The sequence below is a fragment of the Anneissia japonica genome, unplaced genomic scaffold (genome assembly GCF_011630105.1).
Source record: "Anneissia japonica isolate Jap-2015-1 unplaced genomic scaffold, ASM1163010v1 scaffold288010_len917306_cov203, whole genome shotgun sequence".
Classification (NCBI taxonomy): domain Eukaryota; kingdom Metazoa; phylum Echinodermata; class Crinoidea; order Comatulida; family Comatulidae; genus Anneissia; species Anneissia japonica.
The window spans coordinates 904,945-917,400 of NW_022715767.1; the positions used below are offsets into that span (position 1 = coordinate 904,945).

Here is a 12,456-nt window from a genome sequence, read left to right on the forward strand (position 1 = left end):
TATATAGTCATGGTGTGCCTATATATGGCCTATGATATGATGTCATCATGACCATATTTAGGCATGTCACATGTTTTCGTCAAATCAAATTTGATAGTCTGGACAGGACTTAAGGGACATACAAATTGTACCTTGCACAACAGTACATCTATTGTGTGTTGCTACAGCAGTAAGGCGTTTTGTGGAGGGCGATTGATGGGGCAGTTACAGTCTGAGCCTAAAATTCAACCTTGAGGTCAGGGTGTCAAGTCTCTCACGGCACGCTTTGCTTGTGTCTTTGGGAAAGGCACTCTACATCATTTCTCTTTACCCAAGATTATAAATGGGTAGTACCAACCACTTATGGAACGGTGATCCCCAGGCAGTTATTAAGGATGTGTGTTCCATAGGTGTGTGATTCAATGATCGGGGATAATAAATGTGAAGTGCAGGGGCAGTTGACAGCATTATGTGATATAGTACTATTATTTGAGTGTGATACGTATCACAAAATAAGCTGCTAAGTTAACAGCAAAAATCTATGATCCACTTCAAACACGACTCTGAAAGTACTGTACCTTAATCAGGGATGTAGTTATGGTGAGCGAAGCAACACAGTGTAAAGAAAATTTCATGGCCCTCCACCCACCTTTATTAAGCACATTTCCCATCCTTGGAGTTTTCCTACATTATAACCACCCACCCATAAATTTCTACCAATCACCCTCAGTTTTCTAGAGCTACAACCCTTCTGTAACTTTATAAAATAATCTTTGTTATAATGAAATGTATTAATAATAATAATAATAAGCAGAAATTTATAACGCGCCAATTCAAAAAACATTATCAAAGGCGCAGTGAACAATTAAGCCAATTAAAGCGATTTTGTAAAAAAAAAAAATTTAAAAAAAAAAAAGTTTTCAAATTAGTTTTAAATGAGTTTAAATTTGAAGTTTAAAATGTAACTTACTTCTTTTTTGTTCAAATCTAACAGAGTTGTGTAGATCATTCTGGTAGCTTTAATCCTTGTGTGGACAGCCATGTATTGCTCATGCTACAAACATAACAAAATATAACTTCAACATTAAAACAAGAACTGAACATCAGATATTAAAGATTTCATATCTGATGAGTCAAACAATGTCATATAAGTGTGTGATGCAAGAATAAATAATACATACTAAAATCCTATTCACAACCTAATACCCGATTCACATGTACAAAAATCTTACCAAATGTAACAAAATGTAACCAAAAGTAACATTTTACGGCACGTGTGAAAGTACCTCCGTGTAATATCCTTGTAAAATCTCGGAACGTCTCGGTAATCTTTACCAGCCTCGCTGAGGCTGGTAAAGCTCCCGAGATGTAGCATGGATGTATCTGCGCATGCGCAGGGATTTCAACACAACAACAATCTACTGTGTTTCACGGGGTTCTTTGAATTTTCTTCCTTCTGCAGACGATTCTGATCAACTAGAAATAGATAGGCCTAGTTTTTCTCAATGATGAATGCATTACCCTTGTTATTGATGTTAATTAGTAATGGTAGAAGAAGAAGATATACATAAAATGAACGTCGGGATGGTGTTAGTACTATTACTAGTAATATCAAGAGTCAACAGAAACATTGGAAGTTGTGCCTAGTTTAGTAGTAGTAGTAGTCTAGTAGTACAGTAGTTTACAGCAGTTGTTAAGGGCATTGATTGCTTCGAATGTTTACAGTGATGGTGAGTTCAACAGTCCATCTGTGACAGGGGTTCTCAACTAGGCCTAGGCTAGACCTATATTGCAGTAGGGGAAAAAATGATTAATTGAATAAACACTGAGTAAATTTTACACGACCTTGACATTACCTTACAGACGCGTGTGAATGCTTTTTATCTCGGTAGGAATAACTCGGGAGATCGCTCGGTTACAATTTGTTACTTTTTGTTAAATTTAATTTCACGTGTGAATCGGGTATAAGTTGTAGTATAAAGTTGTTAGATACATTAAGGTGTTTAATACAACAGAGTTAAAAATGAAAATATGAAGGTTTTGGAGAAAGTTGGTACAACCAATTAGAAGCATAAAATTATGTCCATACCTGCCAACATTCGGATATTAAAAATAGGGACGCTATTCATTGGTGCCACGCCCCCACCCCAAACAATTTGTAAGATGGTAACTATATATCCTAATTCCTGTATAGTTGCTTTAAATAAAAAACAAGAGTTACTTAATTTCAAATGTACTGTATATTTAATTTACCTCACAACCAACACAGATATTTAAGTTACGTTTTAATCAGTAGGCCTAAAGGTTTCATCATAAAGGGCACGGTATATTGCTTGTTTCGCTTACCTCATAATGTCGTTTGAGTATTTAGACAAATGACACTGATGAATGGCACATGACGAAAGCCAAATTTTTGACACAAAAAGGCCATAACAGAAACTAAATTTTACATAAAAGATATGTTTGTACAATATTTATTTCAATAGGCCTTAGCCATTTTTGCCCAGCTAGGGCTAGGCCTAGGACGAATCCTAGGTCTAGGCCTAGGCTTAGTCAGACTAGGGTCTAGTAGGCTAGGACTAAAACATCTGCCAATTGAAGTCTAGGTCATAACCTATTATTTTCCTTCATAGTACATTGTTACGAGTATTTTGCCGTGTTGGCTTTCCTACGATTTATTATGGATCGATGGCCTTCCATACTTGGCTGATTGCGTATATAACAGTGCAGCAGGTGGAAGTGGCTCTCTTCAGTGTTAGCTACTAGGGCGAAATGTGAAACGTTGGTGTAGCCTGGAAATCGTCTCATTGCGGCTAGTTCGGCTCATTGGAGGGTGAGATTGAACTGAAAGACACACCTCGTTGAATGAGATAGCCTGGAATTAGCAACAGATTGAGCCTGGGTGTTCTGGCCTTGTAGAGCGATTGTGGTACGACGGCAGGAATTGCTTCAACCGATTCAAGCACGTGGGCTGTGGATTGTAATGGATGATTGATACCTGATCCTTTATATCGGATCCTAACTAACTTGTAACATACATTATTATTATCATATTTAATACATTGTTTATTATCTAAAAAGAACCAAATTAAACATGTACGCCTACACCGATTGAATAGTCTAAGTCTGTGACTTCTGTCAACAAGCACATGTGAGGGAAGCGTTTTTTTCTTCTGCAGGTGGGTTTATTGCAAGGTCTCTATAAAGGTAGTAAGCCAATCACTACACAAGTTACGTGCAGAAAAAACACACTTGTAATGATTTTGTTCCCGGTGCTCAAGATGAAAAAAAAAAATAGTTTTTTCGTCGATTATCAGCATTTTTTCATACTTTTTTTTCTAGAAAAGCTAGAAGGCTAGAAAATTTTAAAGATAGGGACATCCTAATTTTTTGGTGTTTTTGACATCAGAAATCTGGACAATCCCGATTAAATCAGGACAGTTGGCAGGTCTGTTGTGTCTAACAGTGGTACAGGCATTTGTTCCAGTGACCAAGGTAATAATGTTAAGAGCCTACAGGCTGTGGTGTTACATCACACCAACATCATCAACTTTGTAATGGTCCTAAGTTGGAAAGCCTTTTCCAGGTGATCTGTTTTTTTTATTTTTTTTTTTTATGAACAAATCCAATTATATTTGGCTGTGGATAGTGATACTAATAAGAAGCTGAATTCCGGTAGACTATTGGTAAAAACATGCGAATATCATTTGATTTGAAAAAAATGTCACTACCTTGGTAAATGTCTCTTGCTTAGGTGAGTGTCTGTAATTGAAGAAACACAGTAAAAATTGCTAAGGTACCATTGTTATAAGCATGCCAAATAAAAAAAAAATTACCTGTAATTCTTTAACATCATCTTTCTTTTCTGTTGGACGTGTTCTTGTGTTCTGAAAGAGAATAACATTATTAATTGTTTTTAAAGCAACTACATGAATACATAATGGGAGAACAGTTATTGGTCAATACAATATCATGTGATCTTGGTGTCTAAATTTTGATTTAGATATTGTTTGATTGTAGATAGTGTTATCCAGGGGCTGATATATATTGTTGGGTGGGGGTGGTAGATAATACTAAGAAGTTATTACAGAGTGCTAGGGAAGGATTAATACATAGGACCATACAAGGGAGAAATTAGTTCAAAGCATTGTGGAGAAGAATGTGGACATAGGGCCTGAAACATAGGTCTGGGGTGGGACTTTGTTGTTTGTTGTAGAAAATCCTATGAAGGCTGTTGATAGATAGTGTTGGGAAGTAGTTTGTAGATGTATATAGAAGGAGATAGATAGTGCTAGGGATAGGTACCAAGCGCACTACAGTACAACTTGCAAGTCAAATACTGGTTTACCTTGATCTTTTTGTTGTACTCCTCTTCAACTTCTTTAAGCATCCCACAAACTCGCAGCTCTGTTACTTTTGGTGCTAACTGAAAACCATACAAAAGTGGCTGGAAGTCTTCCTACCAAAATTGTATTAAAAATACATGTGTATTAGTTAACTACTTCTTTATCTTCTTTTTTCCTTTAACATTTTGAAATTTTAAGCAACTTTTTGTGTTTGGATTTCAAGCCTTGATATCAAATACACTGAATTGTTCATTAAAAATTATTAACTAAGTTCCAATGATGATCAAAACCAAAACAATTAAGTTTTTGTTGATTTCGACTTGGGTCCTGGATAACGCTAACTATACCACCACCAAAGACAAGATCAAGTCAACATCTTGTAAAGATCTGATGTACCTGACAGAGTACATTGATTGTGCTAGCAACATTAGGTAGTTTTCGCCGCACAACGTTAACCTTAACTTCAACGTTAGTACCCAACATGCAACGTGATATCTCCGCCCCTTTTGTAAACAAATCGAAATACGCTTGCGTAAACCCGTAACTAACGTACGTCGAGCATGTAAAATTCTGAAATTAGCGTACTTCTCAACGCAAGATGAATAAATTATGATGTCATCCGTTAACGTTAAGGTAAAAGTCGTGTGTGTCTACCTCTGGCTGAAACAAACTAGCTAGCAAGTGTGTGGACTCAATAAGAAAAAGAACGTCCTATTAATCATCAATCTCAGTGCCTTAACTTTTCTAAGGAGTCTTCATATAAATTAGTATTTTTATGGAAGAAATTATAATATACTGAATGTTTTCTTATGAATAACCTAGCCATAAACAGAAAGATGTTTAAATCTCATTAAAAGAGGACACCCCACTGACTACTAGCAGTATCAACTAACCCTAATTTATGTACTGTCTTTTACATACAAGGAAAATACACCTTTTTGAGAAGCTAATATGTGTGTTCACCACACATTCAGAGTGGATGGGAAATTACAACTTCTGCTGACTTGAAAAACGATGACGACACACAAAAATGAGGCATGTGGATAGTAAAAAAAAGGCGTGGGTAGCCTTCTGACAAGCCGTCATCTATTGCCTCTAACCCTGATGTGTACGCTCCCTAATATACCTCTCATTCATGCTTCTAGGTCTGTTGAAATAAAACATCCAGATAATGTACACTTAACAGAAAAAAGATTACCTCTTCATACACAGATGCTCTGATGACTTTATCCTTTATGATGTCTACCATCTTTAGAATAGCGAGTGTGAAAGCCTTGATGCAGCGATCCTCAATGATATCTGGGTTGTGTGTGTACAGACTTGTGAATACAGTTTGTGCTAAAGAATGGCCTTCAAGCCATGTGACCTGAATATTAACAAATAATAGTATTTAACAGTGCTATCATGGTGGTTGTAAAAGTGGTGGTTGTAAGAGTGATGGTTCTAGTTTTAAGTAGTAGTAGCAGCAGCAGTCGTGTTGGTAATGGTAATATTGCAATAGTAGTGATAGCAAATAATAATAATAATAATAATAATAATAATAATAATCTAAGTCTTATACAATCACATTGCCTCTATGGACTTTACATGAACAAAAAGAAAACAAAATACGAAAAAACGTATTGCTACAAGGAAATAATAAAAAAAAAAAACAATAAAGCAGAATAATCAATTTCACTGCTCCATTCTACAGAACTTTGAAGATGAAATGTTAAAGTAAACACCAACCAACAATTCTGTTGTCTACATATCTAAATTTAAGTGCAATTTAGGCCTATTTAAGTTATCAGTATGTTGTGTACATATCCCATACAGCATAGTTATTGTATTGTGTGTATATTTTTACATACTAATCTTGTATATATGTTTTATTTTTTACTGTAGGCCCACTGTATGTTTTTTGTAAAATTTCCAGTGGAAGCTAATTTTTCCGACAATAACTGAAATAGTTAATTAAAAACGTACCAAACAGGCAAATGTTGTATCAATTATTGCAATTTGATCTGGTAATGCAATATCTTTAATGATGATTTTACCCATTTCTATACCCTGCTCAAGATTTAGGATTTCACTCTTTTGATTGCAAACCATTCCAGCATCCATCTTAGGGTCCATCATTTCAATCGCAGACATTGCTTCAAATAATCCAAAACTGTGAAAATTTAAAAACAATAAATAAATGTATAAAGAAAATTCTCACAAAAATCATATGCTTTTTATTAGTGTAAATTGTATGTTTAATAAAAAATATAGAATTTTACTATAAATTATTAATATATAGTATTTTATGAAGTTTATAAATTTATTGTACACTACAGTAGCTCAAAAATTGTTTATATCATAACTGGGTTAAGCTTAGTTTTCATAATATCAATGCACTGTTGCTACAACCCTGTCCCAAACACATTTGGGATGACTCAAAAAGTCGAAATATTATAGGTCCATGCTTACTTAAATCAAAATAGCAATTAAAATTGAATTGTACTGTTTGCTATCTCAGAGACTTAATTGTAATTCGTGCTATATAAAAACATTATTATTATTATTATTATTATTATTATTATTTATTAATTATTATTATTATTTATTAATTATTATTATTATTATTAAATGAAATATAGCAAATAAGAAATTTAGCTAACCTGGAATCATGGAAAAGTTCTCCTTGCTTAAGCTCATCGGTTGCTTCAATGAATGCACTTGTTACATCTAGCCAGTTGTAGAGAGGTTGTGCACTGCATTCTTCAAATATACAAAATCAAGAGAAAGTGTAAAATACAGGTAATAGTTAATACATGTACAATATGTTGAATCCATGATTAGACTTGCTAGTCAATGTAAAAATTTAAAAAAAAATATAACATTTACATATTTATTTTAAATGTAAAATAGTTTGTATTTAATAAAAGTACTTAATAATCTTTTAATTTTAATGTTCTTATTCAAGTATGGCTGTGCACAATTTAAAAGTGGAGAAAAAAAAAATTATATTCAAATTTAAGTATGAGAGTATCATTTCTGTCCAACCAGGTGCCATGATCATAAATTTTCTTATCTCAGCCGGCCCAACCATGGCTGAGGTGGTCTACACTCCATCTGTAAAAGTCCTTCTCTAAGACCCTTTATTTGGAATTCCTGGGATTTTGAAAATGTAGTGTGGGATTCGCCAAGGGCCCACCATCAGGGCCCTGGACGGGCCCCGCTAAGGCTTGGGCCTATGGCACAAGATTTCATTATTTTGCAATTCGTTCCCCCCACATTCGTCCCCCACTTGGCAGAAACATATTCAAGAGGTGAATCCTTGATGAAAATCCAGGAATAGGATACCTGGCGCCTAGAGATCCTAGGCAATTTTTGGCCGTTTTTATATGTTTTGAGATATCATAGAACGTACTCGTAAGCTCAAAATTTGAGACCAACCAAAGCAATCATAAATAATAATTGCTTTTATGTACACCCTGTATGCCTACCTTGTGATAATGGAGAACCTAGCTCTGGTGTCTTGTCATCCATCTTGTCCTTAAAAATGAAAAAATATAAAGCATCTTAAGAATAAGTACATTTTCAGAGATTACAAAATCAATTTTCTAAAAACCACCAAGAATGCCAGACAATTCTCACTAAATGAATTTTTAAAAATAATATTAGTTTGTAGTGCTATAAAGTGTTCCTTTTAAAGCAAAAAAACATGTCTATAGGGCAATGTTTGCATATTTTATGGTTGCTATCGGTGATTTGCTAACCTGCACATGTCGTTTATCCTGTGAACTGCACTAACTAATAATTCAATGATCTCCATTCACTGCAACATAATTATGTCCATAATTTTGCTTGAATATGTTAAAAACTCTTCCACCAATTGCCATTATTATTGTTACATTAATATTAATGTAGTTTTTGGTTTTCTTTAAGTTGTACAGTACAGTTAACTAAATGGTAGCCTTAAGCTACTGCTTTTTTAATTGCATTCAAATTTGTTAATTTTAATGTGTTCGCTCCACAGACTTGTAGAAGAACAACTTTTGTAAAAACAAGTTTTCCTGTGTTAAAACAAAGCTAATTATTATTATTAAAAAACATTTTTGGATTTTCCCAGCAGTACTGGGAAAAGCCATTGTTTTTGTTCTGATTTTTTTTTTCTTTCTTTTTTCTTCCTTATATTTTTCCTATCTTTTTGCACTCAGATTCACAACATACTACAGATCGTCACAAACATTTTATCACTTTTTTTACAACACCTTTACAAAGTATTATAGAATGTTTCATTTAGACCCATTGGTTTCTTTTTAAAGAGATATTTAGGTCTGGGTCCTCAAAAATTTAAAAGACCCTGAAATTTACCCTTCACTTGATCGTCACTAACACATAAAAATTTCTTCCTTGTAACTTGATTAAACTTTCCCTAGGTTTCATTCACATCAACTGACTTATTTTTGAAATATCCAGTGTAGACTGTCTGACCTTAAATCACTTTAACTGGTCCTCACACGCACACCCCACCATAGATTGACACTAAACATTAGGAGGCATATGATTGATATATGGCCTATGCTTCGGCAAAGCACGGAAAAATTCTAAGCATGGGAAGTGACCAAAGTGACGGACAGAAAAAAACAGTGCAAAAACATAGGAAAAATATGTGCAAGAAAAAAAAAAATGTCTGTTTGAACAACAGAACAAAGGGCTTTTCTCCATCGCTTTAATGAGAAATGAAGTTGAAATTGCAACAAAAAGAAAAGTCGTTAAAAGTTATAAAGTAAAAATAATCACAGAAACCAATATAACTTTAATGAAGTGGAAAAAATAAAGTGGAAAAAGAAAAAAAAAAAACGAAAACCAAGTTCACTGCAACTGTTGAATGGAAAACGTCCCTGACCGCATATTTTGAAAACGGATCAACTGATCTGAATGAAACATTCGGAAAAAGTTTAACCAAGTAACAAGGAAGATAGTATTATGTGTTGGCGACGAATCCCACAATTCTTCACAGAGATGGTATGTCGTCAAGGTATCAGGATAGTGGTGGCTCACTGGAATCAGAAGGTGCACAGGTCTAAGGATTGAAGGAGGTACTGTAACTATTAACTATTCATGTTGCATTCTCTATAGAAGGATACCGGTAGAGAAGGATCTCATACCAACACTGAATTCCTCATCTACAGTACAAGGAATAAAGATTAGTGACATTAGTGTAGAGGTTGGACTGTTGATCAGAATGAAGGTTCCATGTGCTGATGGAGCATTTTTGGAAAATTGAATCTCCTTTTTTCCATCCCAAACAAAATATTATTAATAAATCAACATGGTCCATCTCAGTAATCATAGCCAGTCACAAAATTAGGCTAGGAAGTTTGTTTTCAACAGCAGACACACACAACAGAACGGAGTGCATCAACCGGAGTTTGTTAATTTTTAGTGATAAAGAATCATAACGTAGAATAACTCTGACTTTTTTTCGTCCGGTGTTGCAAAGAAGAAAAAAACAGATAGTCCTTTAAGGTGGGTTACTGATTACAAAATCAATTTAGCTTAGCCTAGATGTTGACTAGCTTGGTTCGCTCCTCGTTCATTTAGAGACAGAATTATACCCCGATGACAACAAACTAGTGTAGGCCTAGGCCTAAGTAGAGTAGGACGTACTACTAGGCCTAGGCTTTTGTTGTAAAAGTTAAAGTGCATTGTACAGGATGCGCCATAGGCCTATATTTAAAAAAAATACATTTTGTTTATTATTATTGGTTGGCCTGAGACCTAGGCAGGCATGCCAGCTTTACCGTTGAAAGTCCTGAGATTCGACGATAAAAATAGACGTGCTGAATTTCGATTTTTTTTTTTATGAAAGATAGAATTTATTGAACATTTATCTATATAAAAACAAGATTAATATTGTATAAATTGTATTTTTAAAGATTCATATATAATTCATATTTCATTTGGTAGACAATAAATATTCAGTAAGATATACTAAAAACGATCATTAATTCTGAAATGTGCATCAAATCTCAGCTAATATTAATCAGTATGTATTATGTTAAAGTCTTAAAATAATACAAATAATTGTAATTATTTCATTTCATTTATTTAATTGGTACAAACGGCCCAAAGGTTGCGTCAGCAACAGTGCGCCATAACACCTCAAGTGGTGCCCACAACCTTTGGAACAATTAAGAACTTAAAATTAAAGTTTAGGTTCCCATGATGTTAGATGACGTATTGAATATGATACTATGTTTTTTACTCTGACTTCATTTAACGATGGCCCTGTCAGTAGTAATGACAATATTTGTAGATTTGTAGAATATATGTAGTAAAATAGTAGGCCTACTATTATTTTCAGAGTACAAAATGAGAGTAAATAAGAAGTAGTAGAACAAGAAGTATAGGAGAGGAAGAAGAAAGAAGAATAGCCTTTTTTTGTTTTATAATAATAAATGTGTTGAGTATATTGATATTGATTATGCGATGAGGGTTTTTTCTTTAATGTTTTTCGGTGTGATTTACCGTAAACATGCCAATTCTCAGAAAATATTTTCTAATTATATTATATTACCACCTTTTTATTACATACAGTATATCCTTTTCAAAACATAACTGCTTTTATAACATTATATAGACCCATTAAACACAAAAAACTGCCCCGACCTCACCGTGGCCTTTAGGCAGGCCCCTGGATCCCACGCCCAGAGAACCCCCCCCCCCTTGAAATGACCTGGCTACGGGCCTGATGGTAATGGCCTAGTACTACTACTAGTAGAATGCTTACTACAAAAGCCTAGGCCCCTATGATGCCTAGGCCTGGCTAGAGTAGAATAAGATCCGGGCCTAGAGAGCTAGCCTAGGCCTGTATGTAGGCTAAGTAATGTGTAGCTTAGGGCCTAGCTAGGCCTAGCCTATACTAGGCCTAGTAGGCCTACTACTTAGGAGGATAGGCGGTGCTAGATTATAGCTAGGACCCATGCCTAGGCCTAGCCAAGAATTCATCTGGTAAATAAATTGATAAATATCCATACCAAGTTATATATTGCAGCTTGATTGAATATCAGCTCGCCAACTTCGGGGATTGCACGGAAAGAATACAGACACAAAAATAGGCATTAGGATACCTAAGGCCTAGGTAATGTACGATGTTCGATGGTTTTGGACCGGCGTTTTGTCTCGCCAAAGGTATGAAACGCCAAAGGTATGAAACGCCATAGTCGCAGATGAAATCACAAATCCACTAATTGATTGATTTCGTATACAGTACAGTATATCATTAATTTTACAGTACGGTAGTACCTGGGGAGATTTACATCTCCCTACTATTACGGTACTTCATTGATTATTATTCAGGTAGGCCTAGTATTAATGATTGTAAATCGAATTCGTTTTTTTCTAAACGACATTAAGCCAAGAGAACCAGGAGGTGCAGCTGTAGGCCTAAGCAAAATTACTTTGCGTTACAAAGAGTTTCTTAGCAAACGAATCAAGGTGATTTTTAACTACTTGACCGTGATTTGAATTTTGAAGTAAGCATGTGGTTAACATAAGTAAGAATTTAGTCCAATGAAACTGTTTATCATCTTGATACCTTCCGACGAAAGTTGACCCTACCGGCGTCACCACGGCGCGGCGTCCCCCACCGATCGATCTAACATGACGTTGTTATATGGGTGTTTTATGGATTATTGAGAATGGTAATATCACCGAAAAAATAAATAAAATGACAATTGAATGACCAACAAAGACAACTGTAGACAATAGTTCGTCATTAGAAGTTATTTTGTATAACTTTATTCTGAAAATTAATCTCCAAATCGAGTTGCCGTCCCCGGTGTTGTCAGTGACGTCGTATTATTTGTGTGCGATTTTACCAATTAACCCATAAGTAAAAAACAGTTGAGCCATGTAGTACCTTGCAAATCAACCCAGGAACCCGGTTGTTTGTTGTTTGTTGATTGTTTAGTTTATTGGTAGCGTCCCTTCACTGCCAAAAATAGGGCATGGTGAAGGCTGGTTACGATTTGGTGGCTCATCTGGCCATGTAGTCAGTGGCATATCTAGATGTCTTTAAATGGGGGTGGGAGGCTGATGGGGACGCGAAGGTAAAGTTGGGGGTGGGGGCTCGATGATCAGTTGAGGGGCGCTAATT

The 12,456-nt window shown here is 35.1% G+C and overlaps 1 protein-coding gene across 1 annotated transcript in view; it reads right to left on the reverse strand.

The window, feature by feature from the left end:
- The window catches only part of LOC117109358 (N-alpha-acetyltransferase 35, NatC auxiliary subunit-like), a 26,503-nt gene extending 15,028 nt beyond the window's left edge, over positions 1–11,475 (reverse strand). The window contains exons 1-8 of the mRNA XM_033251670.1: positions 11,336–11,475; positions 7,796–7,844; positions 6,968–7,067; positions 6,291–6,477; positions 5,524–5,691; positions 4,328–4,438; positions 3,816–3,866; positions 950–1,033 (exon numbers count right to left, since the gene is read on the reverse strand). Coding sequence (XP_033107561.1) covers positions 950–1,033; positions 3,816–3,866; positions 4,328–4,438; positions 5,524–5,691; positions 6,291–6,477; positions 6,968–7,067; positions 7,796–7,838 — 744 coding nt within the window. The 5' untranslated portion in view covers positions 7,839–7,844; positions 11,336–11,475. The remainder of the gene's footprint in view (positions 1–949; positions 1,034–3,815; positions 3,867–4,327; positions 4,439–5,523; positions 5,692–6,290; positions 6,478–6,967; positions 7,068–7,795; positions 7,845–11,335) is intronic.
- Positions 11,476–12,456: the final 981 nt, after the last annotated feature.